Source organism: Eublepharis macularius, chromosome 1 (genome assembly GCF_028583425.1).
Source record: "Eublepharis macularius isolate TG4126 chromosome 1, MPM_Emac_v1.0, whole genome shotgun sequence".
NCBI classification, from domain to species: Eukaryota; Metazoa; Chordata; class Lepidosauria; order Squamata; family Eublepharidae; genus Eublepharis; species Eublepharis macularius.
This window is the reverse complement of record NC_072790.1, coordinates 119,703,809-119,725,975: the sequence shown is the minus strand read 5'-3', so window position 1 is coordinate 119,725,975 and position 22,167 is coordinate 119,703,809. Positions and strand designations below refer to the sequence as shown.

Genomic DNA, 22,167 nt, shown 5'->3' with positions numbered 1-22,167 from the left:
CACTGACGGTTTGAAAATGCAGGTCCTTAATCTGTTTCCTCACAAACATATTTTAAGAAGATGACTGTTTCCTGCCAACTGTACTTCACTGCAATCTCTCCTTTCCTCCTGCAGAGAAATATTTCTAACTTTTTCATTAATGGAAAACATCATGTGTGCTAAGTATCCATGTAATCCTGATTTAATAGCATTTTCAGATTTTATACCCACTATTATTTTGTGATACTCAGAACACTGAGTAAACTATTTATCACATGCTTTTGTAGGTATAAGCAAATCTGAATTACATATACTCTTAAGCAGTTAACAGGGTGTGATAAAAGTGGTAAGTTATTAACACTAAATAGACAGCTACACGTGCAGTTGTCTACTGGTGTTAAAAGGTACATTTTCAATAGGTGTACTTTATTTGTATGCCTCGAAGCGCAAATCTCTACTTGGTTATGCAAACAATATCACAACTATACTATACAATTATGTCATAAACTCTGCCCACTCTTCCTAGCCATTCTCTCACAGCCTGACGAACCCGAAGGTCGGTCACATGACATGTCAACTGGCTGATGCAGGGGAACACTGCTGGCTGGAGGGCCGTGAAGATCTGGTCTGGTAGGGACTGGATCTGATTAAGAACAGTCAGCACCATGTTGGTCCATGCCTGAAGTAACAAGAGGATTAAAAAAGACTGAGAAAATGGGTTGTGGTATGGAAAGCAACACCATATGAATAGCAAACAGAATAACAGATCACCATTTTATTTTATACTATATTTTATAATATATGATATGCTTCCCACTTCTCCAAGAGCTTCCCTTTGGAGGAGAGCACTGCAAAATTGTGTAGTATAGGAGGATGTACAGAGGGACTCCTACAGGGCAGCAGATCTACTCCCACCCCCACATCAGATGGAAAGATCCTGCACTCCAAGGTGCCTCAGCCAAATCTCAGTCTACTTCTCTCTCTGGTCGCTTCCACAAAGAGGTTTTGCTCAGTTTTGCATCCAAACCACAGCAGGATTTTTTTGCAGTATTATTTTCAGCACTATTTCTCTTCCCAATGACAGCCATTTCTTCAGGTGTCCCATCTGATGATGGATTTTTTAAAAAATTGGAATTGTTATATTATTATAGCCACTGCTGATTTTTTTAAACCACAAAAAACTCTCCAGCTGTCAATGGATAGGGTGCAGCAATTGTCAAGAGGACTGGGGCAAGGGAAGTATTTATTTACTTAATTTATTCTCTGTCTTTCTCCCCAACAACACCGTAAGCCTCCCCTCCATCCATCACCAAGCGAGTTTCCATGGCAAAGTAGGGATTTGAACCTGGGTCTCCCAAATCTTAGTCAGACACTCTTAACCATGACACCATGCTGAGGAAAACCACCATGTGGAGACTGGACTGCAGCTGTGAATGCCTCTGGGTGTGCAGTAGAAATAAGAGCTCCATGGAGAACTGTTGCCATGTGGAAGCAACTCCTTTCCTCATATGCAGACACACACCTGCCCCCCTCCCTTCAGCTGGGGGAGGGTCACCTCCTTTAGGCTCCAATAAGTGTTCTGACAAAGCCATTTCACAGCAGTTGAGACCATTAAGGCAATAACCACAGTCCTTAAGAAATATCCTTTTGTCACAAGCTCCAGCTCACCCCATACATGCTACTTTAGGCCAAGCCAATAGGGAAGACCCATTCATAGTAACTATATTCTAACTCTCAATAATGTATATACGAATTTATGTAAGCACAAAACAGCAATGCTGATTTTAGAAACAAAGCAGCATCAAAATTAAATGAAAATACTCTTGTTTTTCTAACCAGAAATACAAAGACTGATAGCCCTACTATTAAAAGCACATAGTCAGGTCAACAGTCTGATGGTGGGAACTTTCTTTCCTTACCCCCAAGCCATCTTGCTGTCATTACCCCGTGGGAGATTAGCAAGCAGCAGAAATGGCTATTTGTGGTAACCACTGCCACTTGCCGGTCTGCCCATGTGGGAGATATGGAGCAGCGGGAGAACCAACTACCAGTTTACTTGCCTCCCTTGGGGCCACCCCTGCCAACCCTTTCAGAGGTCTTGATCCCATCAGGTGAGCAAGCGCCTGTTTCTAGCAGCCATCACTGGATGTCCACTTGGGAAATAGGCAGCAAGAGCTGCTACCAGCTGCCCTCTGCCCTGGGGAGGGAGAAGTGGGAAGGGGCTATTCAGCAACGTCTTACTGAGGGCCCTACAAAATCTGAAGCCACTCCCAGTAAAAATTCTTTGCTGAGCTTTGACAGAAGCTGAAGAGTGGGACAGAGTGGGTTTTAACTAGATACATTTTAATTCTTATTTGTGTATGTTTATATTCTGTAAGCCACTGTGGGTATTGTAGAAAGGTAGGAAAGAAATATTTTAAATAACAGAACAAACAATGGAGCCAGGAAGTTACACTGTTTAGTGCATAAGTATGTGACAAGCTAATATTTTGTCTAAGGTGCCAGTTGCTTAAAGACTGGCTTTGCTCCCCCCAAATATGAGACCTCTGTGTTTGAAAACAACTAATGAAAGCTCCTAGGAGACATACTTTCTTCTGGAACCCAAATAAGAAATGATTTTAATCAGAGTATCTAAGATATACTTGCTTTCATTTTGGTCACAGCACTGTCTTGTTTGCCTTACCTGTATTTGCGCCTCACCGTCCCGGACAGATATATTGAGAGAGCTGACTGTGGACCCGGAGCGTGGCCTCTTCTCTTGCCTCAAAATTTCTGGCCCTGCACTGAAGGAGTGCCTCATTTGGCCTTGATCAACCAAATTCTGTGGCCGTTGTGGGAGGGGTGAATCTGCGCCCCGTGTGCTTAGTGGATCCCCTTTCTTGTCAGCTTTCATCTCTTTGGTGAAAGTGGCCAGGCTATGCTGTTGTTTCCTTTTCTTATATTCTGTCATGAGTTTCGATATGGTTTTGTCTGTGGCTATGGTATAGATTTTGTTGCCAGCACTCTCCCACCATTCCTTTTTCCTGCCTTGGTCCTTCTTCTCTGTTTTAGGACTCAAGGGTGGAAGAAGCAGCATATCTCCACTTCCTCCTTTGGGAGTTTCTGTAAGAGAGTCCCTAATTTGACTTTTGTCATCTTCAGAAGGAGTATCCTTCCCAGACAGCCCTCCAGTAGATGGAGTGGAGGATTCAGAGTGAAAAGATGGAAGGATGAAGAAAGAATCTCCCCTGAAGACAGGGAGTTCATCTGCACTACTTTCCAAATCTAGATGCATCTGAATATAGTTGTTGCATAATTCCATGCACAGCTTATGAAGCCTTTTGATTAACCAAGCCCAGTCTGCGTTGCTAACAGGCTGAACGCTCAGAGATGGCAGCCTGGCCCTCCACTGTCTCTTTTCCTTCCCTCTGGGTGGGCTGACTTGAGCTGTCTCTTCAAAAATGTCTTCATCTTCTGAGGAGCACTGCTGGGATGAGTCAGTGCTTCTTTCGTCGTCCTCAAAGAGGATCTTCTTCACCTGTTCTGCAGTAATGTTTTCCTGGTTAGTCACAATAGCACAGATCAAGGCATGGAAGTAGATGTTGAAGCTCATTGCTGACTGGCGGTACAAGTTGGCAGCTCCACCAATGCCAGAGACCTTTTTTAGCAAGCACTTCAACCCAGTTCTTGTATCAAACTCTCTGGCTGTCCGATAGGAGTCCAGTAATAAGTCAAAGATGACAGCCAAATTCTGCATGGAAATATATCTGAGGAAGCCAGCCAATTTTGTTTCTGGCAGTTGTTGCACAGTCTTCCCTTCCAAGTGAGAAGGCCCCTTCACAAACTCTTCCAACAAAATATCATATAAATTCTGTAGCAGGACTTGGTGGGAGAGCAGGCTCACAACTATTGTTCTGAAAGGAATACTTCATGCAGCCAAAAGATAAGGGGAAAAACATATTGCTTACATATTTTATAACCAATCAATAAAATTTCTGTCCTGCCCTGACTAAGATGCAGGGTACTAAAAACGATGGGTTGGATCCAGAGTAAATTTGCCAATAGCAGAATGGAACTTTCCTGCCTCCCAACTCCCCCTGCACCTGACTAAGTTCCATGAAATGCTGCTCCCGGGGGAAGGGAACCCAGAGGAATGACATGAGTAGGATCTGCAGTGGGAAGGGGGAATCTATGGAAATTGCTCTTTTCTGGACCCAACCCTATATAATTAGTTGGTTAGGATAACAATGAACTTTTCCTTATAGGCCACAATCCAGGGGGCAAGACATGCAACCCATTTTTCTCTTGATAATTTCCATTTCTGGATTACCCTACAGCTGTCACCCAAATAACTATTTAAATTCACCAGATACAAACAAACTGGGACTCTGGCACATGAACTTTTAAAAGTAGTGTTACTGGTAGGTCTGTGATTTCCCTGTTGATTGTCCTTTAAAGAGTTTTCTAGCTAAATCATCAACAACAGAAAAAAACTTTTTCTGTACTAGCTTAGATGAATATAATTAGCTATGAAAATTATTATTATACAATCAATTACATGTATCAACAAATTTCAGCTCCAGTATTTAAACCATTACATATTGCAATATTAAACCATTACATTGAACAAACAACTATTTGAACTTAGGGGGGAATTTCAACAACAATAATGTGAGAGTCCTGTAGCTCTCCTAATTTTGAGAAAGAGTTAGGATTGCCAGCCCCTTTGGGGGTATCCCTTACAGCTGCTCAGCTTTCTAGAGGGGGTAAGAAACGAAGAAATGGACCCCTACCAGCAGGTGCTTCTGGAAAACACTGCAATGTCACTGGCAACACAATGACATCACTTTCTGTATGCCTGGAACTGACATCATCACATTGCCAGACGAAGCTCTGATATTTGGGCAAAAACCACAAAGGTTTTGCCCAAATACCAAGGAAATTCTGGCATGAAGACATCAGTCCAGAAATGGTGTCATAATGTGCTGGAGCATGCACAATGTGCTCCTGCTGTCTCTCATCTCCCCTGGTCCCCTGCCAGTTGCCAAAGGCAACCTGGCAACCCTGGGAAAAGTCTACCAGTAGTTCACCCTTCTGATTTGTATCCAGACAATATGTCAATAAAGATGTGACCTGTAAAGTCACAATTCTTATTAATTAGGTCATGGACCTAAGCAAGACTTTGTTCTTGTCACTATGTCATGCTCTTTCAGGCTAGAGATAGGATAAAGACGTTATTACAAATAATTGGTGTTTTAGATCAGACCCAAATTAGTGTGGAAACAAGTAAGCAGATGCTTCTTCATTGCTCACTCTGTTACCAACATTGTCATTATTTTCATTGACCCTTAAGGAAATCAAACGACCTTGGAATAAATTATTTATTTTCTACTTCTATCCTGGTTTATTTTTAATACAGTCCTTACATTGTGCTTTGACACTCTCTAGTGGCTATATTCTGGGAGTTGTTTTATATGCCTCCACAGAACCTTGAGTCTGTATAGAAATTCTAGCAGAAGATGGCAAAAGGCCAAACTGATGCGTCTTAATGCACACGTATTTCACTTTAGTGATAGAAGGAGATCCAAGGATGTGCTGCCCTTTCAGAGTGCAGGCAACTCATACAGGGAGCTATTAACAAGACCAGCACTGTGCGTGAGCCATTTTTCTTGGTACCCAAGGTCACTGCTAGTGAACCAGAAAATGTCCCACTATGGCATATTTAGTGTTCTCACACAATACTGTTGTGAGGGGACTGATACACAGGCATGCCCTTGTAGAAGCCAGGTTTCCATTTCAAAGCCATTTCAGACAGAAGCCCCAATTATATAATCCTTTAATTTAGGCAGCAGGTGAAGAGCAACTCTGTTCACAAGCAGTATCTGGCTAATAAAATTTTCTGTGGGAAAAATATAAACCAAATGCTAGTTTACAAATGTACTTAATTTTGTTTTTGGCATGACACCGCATGGTAGAAAATAAATGCTCCCTTACCCAAGTTTCCTGTGTATTGATGCAGCATTCAGGAGAAAAAAATCAGAGAGAAAAAGAGAAACTCCACTAAGTCAATATAAAATCTCAGTGCCAGTGAGCAGGCATACCTTACTATGCACTGAGTAAACCAAGCTAAAGTCCCTTTAATACACTGTTTGTTTCTAAGACAATGATCACTTCTATGTGGAAAACAGTGGGTGGAAGCTTGAATGTTATTTAGTGCATAGTTTAAGCTGTAGCTGCTTAACACATGTACTCACAATAGCAGAGAACCCACCCACTCTTCTATACAATTCACTGTATACATCATGCTATATGTATGCTTTTCAAATGGGAAATTATTTCCCAGTGAGCATGGGCAAGTGGAAGAGGATATATTACAGAACTACCAAGACACAGCATGATCACACCCAACCTTGGGCCTCTGGCACAAGTTTATTCCTTGAGACAAAGCCACCAATATAAAAGGCTGTCCAGGAGGAGTGGGGAGATGGAAATATGCACACCTGTGAAAGAACAGCCTCTGTTCTTGCCCACCCACTGACCATCCTCCATCCATGAAGGATTTTTAACTTCTCTTTTTAGCCACGGCAATTAAATGAAACCTCCATGTTCAGAGGCAGTGTCACTGATTGCCAGGGGATAGGAACAAACCACAGGACTGGTTTGGAAATGTGGTAGTTATAAAGGCATATGACTACATTTATTAGAAACAGGGTGTTGGACTAGATAAGCACTGGACTGATCCAACACAGCAATTTTAATATTTTTAAAATGTGTCCCATCATTCTTATAAAATGCTTATTGATAGATATGGACATTTGGATTTAAGGGCCAGTGGCTTTCTGCAATAATTGTGTGTGAAAATGTACAATTCCTGTCTTCAGTGCTACTGTTAATTCATACCCAGAATGAAAAAGATGACCTAGGATTTGTGGTGGTCCCACATCCTGTGCATGCTGTAAGGTCACTTTGTCCGCCAGTGCTAGCAAGCGTTTAGCCTGAGGAAAGACTGGAGTGGCAAGATGGAAAAGCGTCATGCAGTTCCTCTCCACCACAACTAATGGAATACTTGGGAACCGAACGGACTTCCCTTCAGGCTTCATTTCCAGTTATCTGACTCATTCTCCATTTTACAAATTTCTTTAGCCTTAGGAAAACTTGCCTTACCTTTTCTGTGTATGGCCATTAGGCTTCTTATCAGGAGGCAATTCAATGATAAGCACGCAGGACTGTGCATGTTCAAATCCTTCTTTGTTGTTTGGGGTTTTTGGAGAACACTGTGTGTCTAGCATGAACACCTATGGAACAAATTACACCAACCTGCTAAATCTCTATGTCAATTCTGAGAGGGTATATAGGTCGGCAGAGGAACACACAATTGCCACGAGGAATGCCCTTGTTTCAGTGTTTGGTGTTTCTACTTATCCACCAATCAAAGGTGGTAGGACTGAGGGCCTAATGTTACATTGTTCCTGGGTCCATCTCTGGGTCAGCCACAGGGACTGTCAAGCAGCTGTATACTGGGAGCTTCCAGGTGAAACTTGGTTCCCAAGGATGCAAAGGCCTTATTCACAATGGGACTATGTTGGTAGAGGGGGCATAAGCCTTCCCCTGGCCCATTTCCCCAACCTCAGACAATCCTGGGGAGATACTATGTGCCCCATTGTGGGCTATGGATGTAGCAATGGCCTACATGCAAATTTCCTCAGTGGGGCAAACAGTGGTTCACTAGGCTAAGATCAAAAAAGTGGCACAGGGAGAAGGTTTAAGCCCCCTCTCCTGGGATGCAGTGATCCTAACCTGGACTGGGGCATGAACCCAGGAACAAGGTAATGTGTAGTTTGCCTGTGAGTAATACATCAGTGAGTAGAAACTGTTTTCATTCAGAATCAGGAGCAGGAAGTACTGGATTAGATGGACAAATGATATCAGCCAGTACAAGGCAGTTACTTGTACATCTTTAAACCAGTATTGCAAACACACTTCTAAAAATGGTAAAGGCCACATGATGTAACAAATACTAACCCCCACCTCTCAAAAACCATAAGTATGATTGCTTTAGAACCACTAACTCTAAGATTACCACCTCTTCAAAGCCTCTGAACCGTCTTACTCAAGAAAATCAAGGCTCAGAACTCCATTTAAGGTGGAACACTGAGTCTAATCTTCCATCACGGAATAATTAGCTTGTCATCACTACCAAGTTCTCTAAATGGAAGGACATGCTTATTACATAAAAAGGGGAGCTTAAGAGGTAACACCTACAGTGTCCCATGCAGCCTGAGGTAAGCACTTGGAAATCCTGCTGATTTCACTGGGCGTGTCAAAGCTGCACTCATGCTCAAGATACTTTGATTTAAAGTGTATTTTGTCTGTATTTGTCTGCAGCAAATGCACCGTGTGGAGGATGATGTAGGGAAGGGGTTCTTTTACCTGCTGAGCCATGGCTCGTATCCTCCAATACTCTGCTTCGGCACTAGGGGAGAGGGAGGGGGCTGCCACTTTCACTTCACAGGCATCACCACTGAAGTTTTCAGAACCACTGTGGAAGTAGCCCAACAAGTTCTACAAGAAACATATCATCAGCTATTCACTGCATATCCTGTCTGGCTAAATTCATGAAACAAGGAGTAAAATTGTACTATGGTATATTAAGCCAAAAATCAGGCGTTGTCTCTCTCACATACATTTTTAAACATAATGCACTCTATTACATTCTCTATATTTTAAAAAGCTTTAAGAAATATGTTTAACACACTTTGAAACCCTGCAGCAAACATCTTTTGAGGTGGAGATTATGCAATCCTTTGCATGGTTCCTGGTTTCCTGATTTATGCCAGATGGTGAGATTCTGTACATATCATATATTCTACACAACAGGTTTTATGCTAATAAAACTTCTTTAAGTGAGCTCACTGTAGCTGTCAGAAGATGACTAGCTAACTTTCCATGTGGGTAGTCTATACTGATGACTACCAGGATTTCTATGATAGCAATGGCAACTTCTCAAGATGCTGCCATTGCAGAAAATCCAGTGCCCTGCTTGTGTGCCATCCTTGTGGATGCAGTGATCATGGGGCCCACTGCCATTCATGAACTGTCAAGAGCAACCCATCAGCAGCACACAATGAAGCATCCAGTAAAATGCAGGCGATACCTTCACCGGCTCAAGGGTGGCTGAGAACGCATCCTGCAGCGCACAGCAGGACAGCCTCCACATTTCTTCTGTAAAAACAGGTCCTGCTGTCACCAGTACATACCTGCAGGCAAGAAGAAAGCAACAGGGTTCCGCTGAAGCGATGTGGTTCTGAAAACTCAGGAATTCAAATCATTAAAAAATTGGTTCACGTTCAGCTGTCATTTTTTAAACTCCCGACTTCCATTCTGATTCAGACACTGACTTTAAAAAATGGTTTGGCAACCAGTTCAGGAATTTTAAACCTGTTTTAACCCAGTGTAGATACATTTCATAAAGAATAATATCCCACTGTTTGCATACAATGCAACTCCGTAAAACTGGCAAGAAACGTAGCTCAGTTTGAAGGGAGGAGGCAAGAGTAGATTGTGTTAAAGCAGTTACAGTCTGATGATTTTATGTTACTTAGTAACCTTGTGCAAGGCTCCCTTGGGTATCATTTGGGCCACTATAAGAGAAGACTTTCCTCCCAGGATAGAATCATTGCATTTTTTTTTTTTGCTTTTAAAACTTTTGTCTACAATTTCCTGGTTCATAAGCTAGCTATTAAAATATATGCGACATTAACAAAATGTCAGTTATTTTTCTTACATTGGCCTCAGATTGTATTAACAATGTTTCACCTATATTGCATATAAAAAACCCCTAGGTTTTGCACTATGAATCCTACAAATATAAAAACAAAAAAGTCAAACATGCTCCACACAGTTTGCCTAACTCAACTAGAATGAATTTTCTCTGAGATATGTAAAAGTTGAGTGAAAACTCTCCCTCAGCACTGACTAAAAACCGCAGTTCACTCTGCCCCCTAGGGAGCAGCTATCAGCCAATCAGATCATGATCCATTCACCCATACAGCCCCCCTTCTTTCTTCAGAGCCCTGCATTCACATTTTAAGTTTCCTACCTAGTATCTCTTTCCCCTACCTTCTTCTTCCACTTTATATCACTTGCAGCACGTTTGCATATGTTCTGTATATCATACTAACTCCTTTGATCCTAACTATTTGTGCTGGCATAACTGGCTACGATCCAGTTATGTTCCACTCAATATTTTTTTAAAAACCTTCCGGTTAAGTGTTAAGGAGAAAAATCCACTCTGAAGGCCCATAGGCGGATGCCAGCAACAGTAGTTCCATCCCACTCTTAATCACCAACCAGCTTCTGGCCTTTAGTGTCTCCTAGTTTATGTATCTTCAGTTTCTCCTAGTTTATGTATCTGATGAAGTGACATTGACAAAGTGAGCTTTGATTCATGGAAGCAACAGTACCGTTGCCAGCAACAGTAGTTCTATCCCACTCTTAATCACCAACCAGCTTCTGGCCTTTAGTGTCTCCTAGTTTATGTATCTTCAGTTTCTCCTAGTTTATGTATCTGATGAAGTGACATTGACAAAGTGAGCTTTGATTCATGGAAGCTTATACCCTGGAAAATTTTGCTGGTCTTGAAAGTGCTACAGGACTTGAAATTTATTCTACTGCTACAGACTAACTTGGCTCCCCATCTGAAACTATCCTACTGTCTCTGGTATACCACAATGTCCACATTCAGAAGCTGCAATTTCCTCCAGAGGAACTCATATTTGTAATCTGAAGATCAATTTGAATTCCAAGAGAACTCCAGGGCCCACCTTGAGGGTGATAACCTTACCTGCACAATCGTTGACTTTTCAGCAAAGCAGCTATGCACAGATTAGGCTTCCCAGTTTCCTGCTGGTAGAATCTCCCACCCCCAGCTGCTGTTGCCTGTTGTGGCTCAGATGGGTAGCAGGAGGAAACGCCCAGGTGAAATGGGGAAGTGTGACTGGTATCCTGATGTGATGACATTGCTTCCAGCATGACCCAGAAGTAATGTCATCATGGCAGGTAATGTTCTAGCACTTGCTCAAAATGCTATGGTTAACCCATGAAGTTTTGAATGCTTGAGTGACAACCCTAGTGCAATAATGTCACTTCTGGGTCAGGCTGGAAGAGACGTCATTGCACAGTACCTTACAACCCTAGCACAGATTAATTGTTTGCACATATACTCCCTCCCCGTGATTGGAAATGTTTAAAAAGTAGGACTCCTGATATAATTCATCCTGCTGCAATGTTCCAGAACTCTAATTTTGCAACAATAAATCAGGTGGGTTTCAGCCACTTTATTTTTTACTCATCCACTTTAAATTTATATTAAAAGAATGCTAGTTGCATCATAGGGGGAAATGGTTCACTTGTTGTCTGCTCACTTATTCTCAGCTTTATTGTGCACTGCCTACATTGCCTGGAGAATACTGTATTTAAGCCACAACACTTTCTGCTGCAAAACATTTTTTTTTGCCTTTCTTCTAGTGCCATAGTTGTTAATGACAGTGCCATGTGCAATGTGGTTGTGCTAGTTTCACGGGAACCTATTGGAGGATGCCTGAAAAGTGATGCAACTCTCCCTTTCTAGGGAAGCATCAGGCAGAAAACACAGCTGCGTAATTAACGTCAAAATGGCAAGATTAATATGAGTTATGGTCTAGCGTCTCCATTTGTGCTGGCGTAAGAAATCCTCTTCTTCCTAGCCTCCCACTCCATTGTTTGGGGACTTGATATAGTGGATAGTATCTCATTAAAGAGGATAGGTAGTATCTCACTAAGGCTAAAGTTGCACATGGGGCTCATTTTCTTGTTCACTGGAAACAAAACTTTTCAAGATAGAAGGCCAGTGTAGTGTAGCAATAAACATGTTGGACTATGACTTCAGATGCCCAAATTCAACCCCCAGTCACTCATGAAGTTCAATGAGTGAATCTGGGCCAGTCACTCAGCCTCAGCCACCTCACAGAATTCCTGTGAGGATGAAAAAGAGAGATGGCGAGGGAGTGGGGCGAGAGAACAACATATGGTTCCCTGAGTTCTTCAGACAAAAGGCAGGTTTAAAATGTGATGGGAAGAGGTAAACTTTAACCTTCTCTTTTGTTACATCTCAGCGGTATGTTATAGGGGGGAAATGGCATCACATATTTACTTACATACTTGCAAGCTTTCATCTTTCTTCCTTTGGATTAAGTACAGTTTAAAAGTTTTGTTATGAAGGAAGCAAGACAGACCATGATGATTTTTCTAAGTCTATATGTCCTTGTATTAGACAGCACTCATCATGTCATGTGACAGCACAGTCATGTGTTGTGATTATGGAAAACCCAGGTGTCTTCTACATGGATAGCCAATATTAGGCTTTCTAACAAGGAAGTTTTGCCTTACGTAATTCTTTTTGGCTATTTAATGAATATAGGAAAAAAAATCTACACTACCTGATACACGAACACCCAACTCGTGAGATAGATTCTGTGGGTTCTGCCACACAAGCTACCAATAACTTGAAGAGGTCTTTCAGCATTGCATTGATCATATTCTCATAGCCAATATCTACAGAGGAAATTAAAGTGTTAGTTTTGGTATCAAACTTGGCATATTAAATTTGCAGTGTAGAAGAACGTGTGATATGTTAAATTTTAAAAGCTTTTCAGAAAAACAAAACCTGATTAGTTGAATCTAATATATTTATTACTCAAGCATTTAGATATCTATTAAAAAGTCATAGTGCTACAGCAGGTCTTGCACAGTCCTGGAAGGAAAGGAGTGTTGCATGATTGCTTAAGGCAATGTGTTGCCTTCTCTGGCACCACAGTTACCAAAACAGCAACAAAAATACAAGCCAATTTAGAACTTTTTGTTCTAATCATTTGCAGATGCCATCCCAATCACAATTTGAAATGTAGGAAGTTCATCCATCACTATGGATACAAAACAACATTAATAGCCAATGGCTATTATGTAATGCTGGTCTTTTCCCATCTCCTCTGCCACAGAGAGCAAACAGCCATGCTTGTTTACAGCAATACGTTCTGCTGTTAAGAAGGTAATTTCTTACCTGAATGTATAAAACTTTGAATGTGTTCCACTACTAGTTCACATGAAAGGCCAATAGCATGCTTGAAATTAGCAGATGCTGCATCCCAGTAAGAATGATCACCATGGCTACGGTGGAGCCAAAGGGACATTGTAGGGAGCAGAAGGTGTACCACTGCATAAATACCAAATCCAGGGCCTGGAGGATAAAAAATACAAACTGGATGAAAGATGTCCTGTCTTGAAACATACCCAAAAAGGAAGAGATGGGGCAAAATTGCACAACTGCAAAATCTGCAGCCCGGCCTGAGGAGACACAACATTTTACATGCTACTTGTATAAACCAGTAAATACAGTCAATGACCTGGAGTTTTGGTAACATCCCTCAACAACTCAAAGAGCAAATCCAAGGTGGGAGGTTGGTGCTGACGAGGGCAGTTGGATATGGCAGTTGTCAACTCTTCTAACAGAATGATCCAAACATTAATAAGGCCTAGGAAAAAGAAAGTCATATGTAAGGGACTTTGCACAAGTGACCCTGTAAAAGTATTTATAACAGAAAAGACTAAGAGCTTTTACGAGGTCATGAATTCCTAGTACTGCCCCACTTTATTGTATTTTTATTAGTGAGGTACTCATTCTGTCTTCTGACTCCTACTAATAGCTTATTTAATCCTAAGAAGAACTGCATACTTCTTATAACTCCGCTCAGGATTGTTATGTTAGACATCAACCAGATGCAAGTCATACAGGAAATCAAAGCAATTTGAGCTTATGATTTCTGAACTAGCCCTCTCCTTGGTCTCTCTTTAACCTGTTACCCAATCTCTACTGCCTAGATAATTCACTTCTCTCATTACTCACAGCAAATTACACACCTTGCATTCCTATACTTGCTCCTCATGGAGTCTAATCCAAGACAGAGTACACAGAACTGCCCTTTAATGAAGCTAGAATCTTGCTTGTCCACTTCTGGGTGGGAGAGGAGGCCTGGAGGAAGAAAGAATCCAGCCCCTCTCCCAAAGCCTGATCAACAGGATTTCAACATTTTTCAAAAGGAATATATATGTTCATTCCTGCTATTTGAACAGGATGAGGAATTGTGTGAGAGATCCTATTCAACGAAGGGAGAAGTGATGAGAAACCGGCTTCTGTATATATATAATCCCTATCTGTATCAAGTCATATTGATGGTGTTAACAACAGCTGAAACAAATGCTTTCACAAACAAATACTATTCCCTCCAAGTCTTTATTTTATTTTGTCCCATACAAAAGTCACAACATTATCGTCACACAGATCTGTGGAACTATCAAAAGAAACTGAGCTGATCAAAGCTAGGTAACCATCAGTCCATAGAAGAAAATCCTTAAGCAATATTAGGTAGGAGATACCCCCTACTGCAGCAACAGTAAGCTTCACAAATCCTGCATGAACACACTCCAGTAAGGGACTATCACCACCTTCCTACTGTGGTGTCCTAGGCACAGGAATCAACCCAGTCCTAGCAACTGCGGACACTCCCTTCTTCAACTTTTACTTCATATACAATGATTAGAAACAACCTGTAATATAATAAAGTGTTCCCACGCCCAAAGAACATTTTTTTGTTAAATATATTGTTTGGCCATTATACATGCATGTTTCTGTTTGAAGGAAGGAAAAGGTCTTGCACATCTGCTGAATATACATTTTTCATCCATGTTTCTCTCCCCCCACACCGCCCCAACTTTGGTTTAGCAGTCTGTCAGTGCAAGGACCTGAAACAAACTTTTCATTCTAGGTTTTAAAAGGTTGGGCTAACTCAGTCCTTTCATTTTGATATCCATTTGCAATCTGAGTATCCTAGAGGACAATATATCCTCAGTGAATCCAAAGATATTGGTGTACTGAACACCCACAGCTTCAGACCTGGTCCCTGGCTGGTCAACAGGCACCCGGTTTCTAGGGGTTCCTCCTTGGCCTGCGCTCAAGAGCTCCCTGCTCAGATGACCCATTTCCCTTTCCTGTTATGTGTGGCGCTCCTCTACACCAATGTGTCTTTCTCCTGAGGAGGTCTCTATATCCAACAGCCAAGAGAGGGAGTTGCTCACTCTCCATGTGGTTAAATGTAGCTATTCTAGGTGTGGATGTGGAACTTGACATCGCTGGAACATATCCAGAGATTTGCAATCTGGTAGCCCCAGCTACCACTATGATTTCTGCTTTTTTGTTTTTCTTATCTTCCTGATTAGCTTTGGGAAAATAGGAGTGGTTGGAAGGCAAACAGCAGAATGTGTGGCCACTGTGATGTCAATGCTTCAGTTACTTTGGCCTTGGGATGGAAGCACCTGGTGAAATATCTTTCCTATTGTGATGGAAGAGCACGTTCTGCTGGTCCATGATTCTGTCTTGCCATGAAATGGCTGCCACAGCCGAAGGAAGGAAGGAGAAAGCTTCCCCTGCAAGCCTTCTAGCAGGCACACAGAGAGAAAGAGAATAGCAAGGAGGTAGAGTAGAAAGGAATAAACAAGGCAAGAATCAGGTTCTGGAAAGCAGAAGTGAAGGAAAGGAAGAAAAACAGTTGAAAGGCAAGGCAGCGCATGGAAGAAGCTGCTCTCCCTGTTGAGGCAGGAATGAAACTGAAAGCAAGGGTGACTCCCACTAGGAAGACAGGAAGTAGAAAACTTGTTCCTGCCTCCCTGAGTGGAGGGTGGGAATCACCCATCAAGATGTCCTCCGCCTCAGAGGGAGAGCTCCTGTTCTCCTGTAAATCCTGCTGCTTTAGCTTGGGCCTCTGCCACTCTAATGTTGCACTGGATTCTGCTGACTTACCTCTCTCTGCTGCCTTTCCTGGCTAGCCTGTGCCCCTGCCACAATGCTTCCTCCCCAGTTTCTGTTGGCCTATGGCCCCTTTTGATGGCCCAGGAGGTTGGAGGATGGCCCTGCTCTTCTCTCAAAGTCTCATTGTTCTTTCCAGCTTGACTGTATTTACTTCTAGCTGGGCTGTTAGAAAAGCCCTGCTGCAACATGAACCCTGCATGGCTGCTCATCCTGCCACAATGGGATAAATTTTATAAGAAATCATTCATTTTACCCAAGAAACCGTATTAATTAGAACGGATTTGTTGACTGGAAATTTACCAGAACAGTTAGTAACATTATCACCTGAATCACTCTTTCCCTTTTCTTCTCAGAGCCAAACTACACAAGATGAATTACACATGTACGTCATGTGAACGCACTTACATGTGTTTCCCCATTGCTTTCCTGTTCACTTGCACACCATGGCCACACTGCACTCAATCCCATGCTTGGACTGGCACGTGTTTCTTCCCCATTCCTTCCAGGAGAGAACGGGGAAGAAACACGTGCCAGTCCAAGCATGGGATTGAGTGCAGTGTGGCCATGGTGTGCAAGTGAACAGGAAAGCAATGGGGAAACACATGGGTTTCCTGGAAGGGGGGGGGGGTAAAAACAGGGGCTCGACACCTCTGCTGAGATCTTGCAGCTCGGCCTGCCAGGAAGGGGGGGCATCTATGCAAAGGAGGGTGGACAATCCCTCCTTTGGGAGCCACAGCAGCATTTCCTACTGTCAGCCAGAATCAACTCTTTCCTGCCTGTTTGTTCCCAGCCGCCTCTGATCTCCATTATTGCCTATGGGGGAAACAATGGGGGCTATCTAGGGGGATGGGAGTGACATTTTGCAAAATAAATCTACACAATTTTCAGGGGACCTACTGCTAAGTATCCTCTAAAGACCACCTGAGTTTTAGGGAGATTGGACCTTGGGGAGCCATTCTACAGCCCCTCAAAGAAGGTGTCCTCAGCCACCCCATTTTTTCCCATTGTGGAGAAAAACTGATAGCTACTGGGGAGGCGGCAGCATCAACTAGAAAATGGGAGAATTTAAAACATGCCAGATTAAAAGCAAAACAGTTCGGGTGTAAGCCAGATCTAAGGGCAAGAGAGGACAGAGGGAAGCAGAAGCTGCTCAAAACCAATGCTCTGATTGACCATGGACGCTTGCAACCGTGACTACACCTGTTACCCGACACGTGCACGGACTAGGGCTACAGGACACATGTTCACCCGGGGTAAAATGGACACGGGCAGGACTCATACAGGAACAGGTATGAGTCTAGACACTCACATGACCTCGTGTAATTTGTCTCATCTAGTTCAGCTCTCACTCTCATGAACTTTAAGCCAGGGAGCTAGGAACCACAATAATGAACAAAGCTGAAGGTTTTCAAATTTTTGTTGATTTTTTTCAGTTACATCACTTATAATAACCGTCATAGTTAAAAGAGCACTTTTTGGGGTTTTGATCAGCTAATAGCCAAATGCATATACTTACTAGGTAATTACTATTTAGATAAATTCCTCTTTCTTTGCTTACCTGTGTCATCCTCAAAATCAGACAGTACACACTCAATGCCATCCTCACTGCTGGCGGATCTCTCCTGTATTCTTTGAGGTAAGTTAGCAAGCCTCCCACTGAGAAAAATAGGCTTCAAGGGCATTTTGTAGATTTTGGCAAGCAACTAAAAAAGGACATACAAATAATAAGATGACTGAAACATTTCTGGCATGGTCTCACATTACTCAAGGAGAGTTCCAGGAATCATGTAGAAAAGTTACATAATTGAGAAACTGTTCTGCTAAACATTTGGGTATCCTATCTACTAAGGTTACATGTGCACAGGGAACTTGCCACAACTCTTGCTTCTGGTCTTAGTGTCATTATCACAAGAAAAGGAAAGCACAATGGGTTAGATCCAGTGGAAGAGTTCATGGAGGGAGCTGGCAGAGCAGGTCTTTATGTGGCTTCCCCCTCCCCAAGCAATTGCCTGTTTGCCTCAAAACTTGTCTCTGAGGATAGGGAGAGACTCACAAGCAAAATGCACCAAAAATCAAGTAAAATTACCTCTTTTATTTGTGGCTTGCACCAGCCAAAGTGGAGAAATTTTAAAGCTTTCCATTTGTTGGAATAAAGCTGGAGAAATGAACTATTAGTCTAGTGGCTTTGGACCAGGACCTGCATATTTCTTGTTGGAAAATGAGGTGCCTGTAGAACTCACTTTGGTCACTTTGTAGGAAACATACTTACAGGTCATCTGGAGTAATAATTGTAATAATTACTTTCAGGCAACCAGGTTTTGCCCTATCCTCTTCTCTGGCAGGGCAGAGACAGATCCAGCAGCCATGAGTGCCTGCATTGTTGTGCTATGCTTCTCCTACCAGTGCAGAAAACAGCATAGAAACTAATGGAGCCGTTCCTGCTCTCCCAATCTGGCCTGAGAAAGTGCGCCTACCTTGGCAGCAGACAAAACATGCTGCTGTATGTCACAGTATAACTCTTTTGAGTTTTTCATCTGCATGCTCTTTCTTTACTCTCCTCCAGCAGAAAGAGAAAAAGAGTTTGGCGGAGGGGTGGGGGGAAGGATGGCAGCAGCTAAAACACTCTCTGTGGTGCATTTTTTCCCCTGTGACAGCATCACACCTTTTTTGTGTATAGCTTTCACAACTGCTTCTGAATCAGACTCTTCTGGGGGTGGGGAGAGAAAAGATTGGCAGCTGTTGCAGTACCCTGCTATAATTCTTATTTTATTTATTTTACTTGTTTTATATGTGCCCTTCTCCCTAGTAGGGACCAAAGACAGCATACATTGTTCTTCTATCCTCCATTTTATCCTCACAGTAACCTTGTGAGGTAGGATAGGCTGAAACTATGTGAATGGCTCAAGATCACCCAGCAAGTTTCCATTACAGAGTGGGGATTTGAACTTGGATCTCCCAGATCCTAGTCTGACTCTCTAACCACTACACCACACTTGCCGTCAGAGTGGCAAAGGGATAAAATTCATATAAAGAAGGGTAGAAAAGAGAAAATATTCATAGGAAGGAGAGTGGAGTGGCTAGAGGAACTGAGGGTTGGTAAAGGCTGAGGAATGGGCAGGAACAGGGCTTTTTTCTGGGAAAAGAGGTGGTGGAACTCAGTGGGTTGCCAGCACAGGGGGCAACTCTTGGCAGGAGGTAGTGCCTCTGGTACCACATGCACATGCGCAAAGTGCGCACACGCTCCCAGGACTGCACAATGACATCACTTTGGGTCAGCTGGAACAAGGGGGGAGTTTTTAAAGTTTAAATTGCCCTTGGTGAAAATGGTCACATGGCTGATGGCCCTGCCCCCTGATCTCCAGACAGAGGGGAGTTTAGATTGCCCTCCACGCTGCTTCTGGAGATCAGGGGGCAGGGCCACCAGCCATGTGACCATTTTCAAGAGGTGCCGGAACTCTGTTCCACTGCGTTCCAGCTGAAAAAAAGCCCTGGGCAGGAATAATGCATTGGCAAAGCATTATGGGGAGAAATTTTCAGAGGAAAATTACATCTACATTTATTGTTCAACTCAGGATTGGGAGCAAAACCTCTAATCTACTTGCTTCACAGAATTCTTCACATCATTAATTCTTTTACTGCCAGCAGGAGATGTGAGAGTAAACTTCTGAGTTACGTGGAAAGGCAGAATGTAATTCTGGGACCCTTTCGGGTCGGTGGGGTGGGATCCAAATGCCCCAAAGAATTAATGAAAAAAGATGATCCACATAAAATATCACAATGCAAATAATATAAATATTTCTAATTACTTTTTGTGTAAGAACAAAAGCCTGAGGGACTTTTTGCACTGATGATTCCTTTTAGTCTGGAATACATAATTTGAAATCTCATCGACATGTGATGAAACTGAAGATAAATAAAATTTTAAAAATTCTGTGCAGTGGGCCATTCATATATAATGGCTTACCATGTGGATTTCTCCAGGCTGTGTCCAATCAGCACAGTGGATAACTGTAGATAAAAGGCTAACTGAACACAGCAGACCCCCCCACCCCATGGATGCAGTTTCTAGCAGTTACTAGGTGATGGCCATTCTGTGTGGCGTGGGCCTTAAATTGCATGGAGCATAATCATATCATTCACCTGAGAACAACGCCTGAGGTAATCAAGAGCAGGAAGGCACAAGTCTGTAGATGTGGATCCTGATCCTGGCACACAGTCGCCAATCTCCTTGCAGTCTGCTTCCCCTGGGAGGGCAGGAGTGGGGGAGACAGAAAGGTTGAGGGGGAAAATAATAAAGGTGCATCAGACCTAAAAGTAATTATGTATCTGTACTATTATTATTGAATCCTGATGGATTTATGCAGGCCAAAATTAAAATTCTGGGTTACGGAGGTTCAATGGGGAGAGACAGAGGAATAAAAGTAGATAACTGTAAAGAATTTAGTACTGATTTAGGGGTTTAACACAATGGGCAGTACAAAAAGTGTAATTCTCTGAAACCACTCTCCATTGCTACGCTTCTTTCTGATCCCTAAAGGGATAACTCCCAGGGTTGTGGGATCCATGTGCATTGGGGGGGGGGGGGGCTGAAGTGAGGAGAGACAAAGAGATAAAATCACTCTTCCTACATGTCCCCTACAAACAGCTCTGATGAGGGAAGGGGACAATTTCATCTCTGTATCCCGCTTCACTCCCATTCACCAACCTTGACATCTGTTTCTCTGCATGGATCCAAGACCTCAGGAATGATCTTCCTGGAGGTCGGAGGAAGCTGCAGTGATAAAGAGAAATGTGGGAAAACTTTGTGTGCCTTCCACACATGGATAGCAGGATACTGCCCGACAGGTGCAAATCCTGCTTGTACAGTGCATGGAAAAGTAGACTAGAATCAAGAAAACCTCCTGGCTGTTCTGCTGCATTCAGGGCCTGGTTCTTGCTGCGCTCTACACGCCAGAGGATCCATTTCAAGGGCTGCCATTCTCTGCCTTATGGTGGAACATCTGGGAATGTACTGGTGTGCAGACTATGCTCAGCTCAGCTGCCTGGGGAAGAGCAAAGAAGGCCCCCTCCTTGCATGCAAATCCTTTGGTGGTAATGTAAAGCATTTCATTTTTGAAGGAATATGTTTTGCTACTCAAGACAAAGCAGGGCCCTTAAGGGAAGGTCTGTTTCAGCACCTCCATCTTGTCATTTCTAAGCTTTGGACCGTATGATACAAAGTCACCTTGACACAGTCCAACCAACACGTCTATCCTCCACGCCACTCTACTGTCCTTACCAATAAGGAACTGTTAATCTTGCAGGCAGAAACTCATACACTTGTTAAAGTTCTGAAAGTGCCTGCAGAAAGACTCAGTTGGAAAAAAGAACAAAACATGAAGTGCATCAACAGTTGTGAAAAATGTAAATGTTTGGGGGATTAACAGGTGAATACTGAAATTGTTCCATATGGGGACACTTTCATTATCACAGCACTACGGCTTCAATACTCATACAAAATTTTCAGAGTTACTTTCTCAAGCATTACTTGATTTTGGATGCTGTTACTTGATACACACACTTTCCATATGCATTACAATAAAGATATTTTTATCTTTCTCAGAAAAAGAGAACATGGAAAGTTGGGACTTATTTTGTTAAGAAGGGGAGAGAAAGAGGGAAGCCTCACCCAATCCTTTGACAAACTTCATAAGGCACATGATATAGCTGGTGGCTGCATTGGCAAAGACCTGTATGTTGTCTGTATTTAGAAATGCTTCAAAGACATCGAACACAGGAGCTTGGCACTTTCCTGAGGGAACATAAGGAAATGCATTTTTGATACAAATATGCATTACAAATTTTAGTTATTATGCATTATACTTCTGGAAACATCAATCTTTATATCTAATTCTGAACACTGCTCCAGAGCGTGGATCAAAATTTTGTACACAGAGAGAGGATTTTTCTACAAAGCTGGGAGAACTCTCAAGTTTGCAGAAGAAAAATAAAGAATAGTGACAAATTTTAACTCCCCCCTCCCCAAATGAAAGAAGAAATTATATCTTGTAATACTACCTCATGAGATCTCACCTGTCATTTGGAATGGGGTTGCCTAGGAATAAACAGTGCTGCAGTTTATGACAGCAGCAGCTGGAAAGGAGGACAAGAAGAAAGTGGCAGCAGAATAAGGACATGTGGAGAAAAATCAATACGTCAGGAGAAAGGGCGGGAGAAAGCGGCATTGGAGGAGAAAGAGAATTCACTATTGTTTGCACTCACAGTGACAGCTTTTGTGCCATTATTTGTTTGGAAACAGCCTTTCTTATTCC

At 42.6% G+C, this 22,167-nt stretch overlaps 1 protein-coding gene across 1 annotated transcript in view; it reads right to left on the bottom strand.

The window, feature by feature from the left end:
• Window positions 1-366: 366 nt before the first annotated feature.
• ARFGEF3 (ARFGEF family member 3) overlaps window positions 367-22,167 on the bottom strand; it is a 130,464-nt gene continuing 108,663 nt past the window's right edge. Inside the window, exons 24-34 of the mRNA XM_054983266.1 lie at window positions 21,525-21,647; window positions 19,997-20,100; window positions 17,415-17,559; window positions 13,398-13,526; window positions 13,055-13,231; window positions 12,435-12,549; window positions 9,113-9,215; window positions 8,389-8,520; window positions 7,123-7,253; window positions 2,663-3,884; window positions 367-658 (exon numbers count right to left, since the gene is read on the bottom strand). Coding sequence (XP_054839241.1) covers window positions 467-658; window positions 2,663-3,884; window positions 7,123-7,253; window positions 8,389-8,520; window positions 9,113-9,215; window positions 12,435-12,549; window positions 13,055-13,231; window positions 13,398-13,526; window positions 17,415-17,559; window positions 19,997-20,100; window positions 21,525-21,647 — 2,573 coding nt within the window. The 3' untranslated portion in view covers window positions 367-466. The remainder of the gene's footprint in view (window positions 659-2,662; window positions 3,885-7,122; window positions 7,254-8,388; window positions 8,521-9,112; window positions 9,216-12,434; window positions 12,550-13,054; window positions 13,232-13,397; window positions 13,527-17,414; window positions 17,560-19,996; window positions 20,101-21,524; window positions 21,648-22,167) is intronic.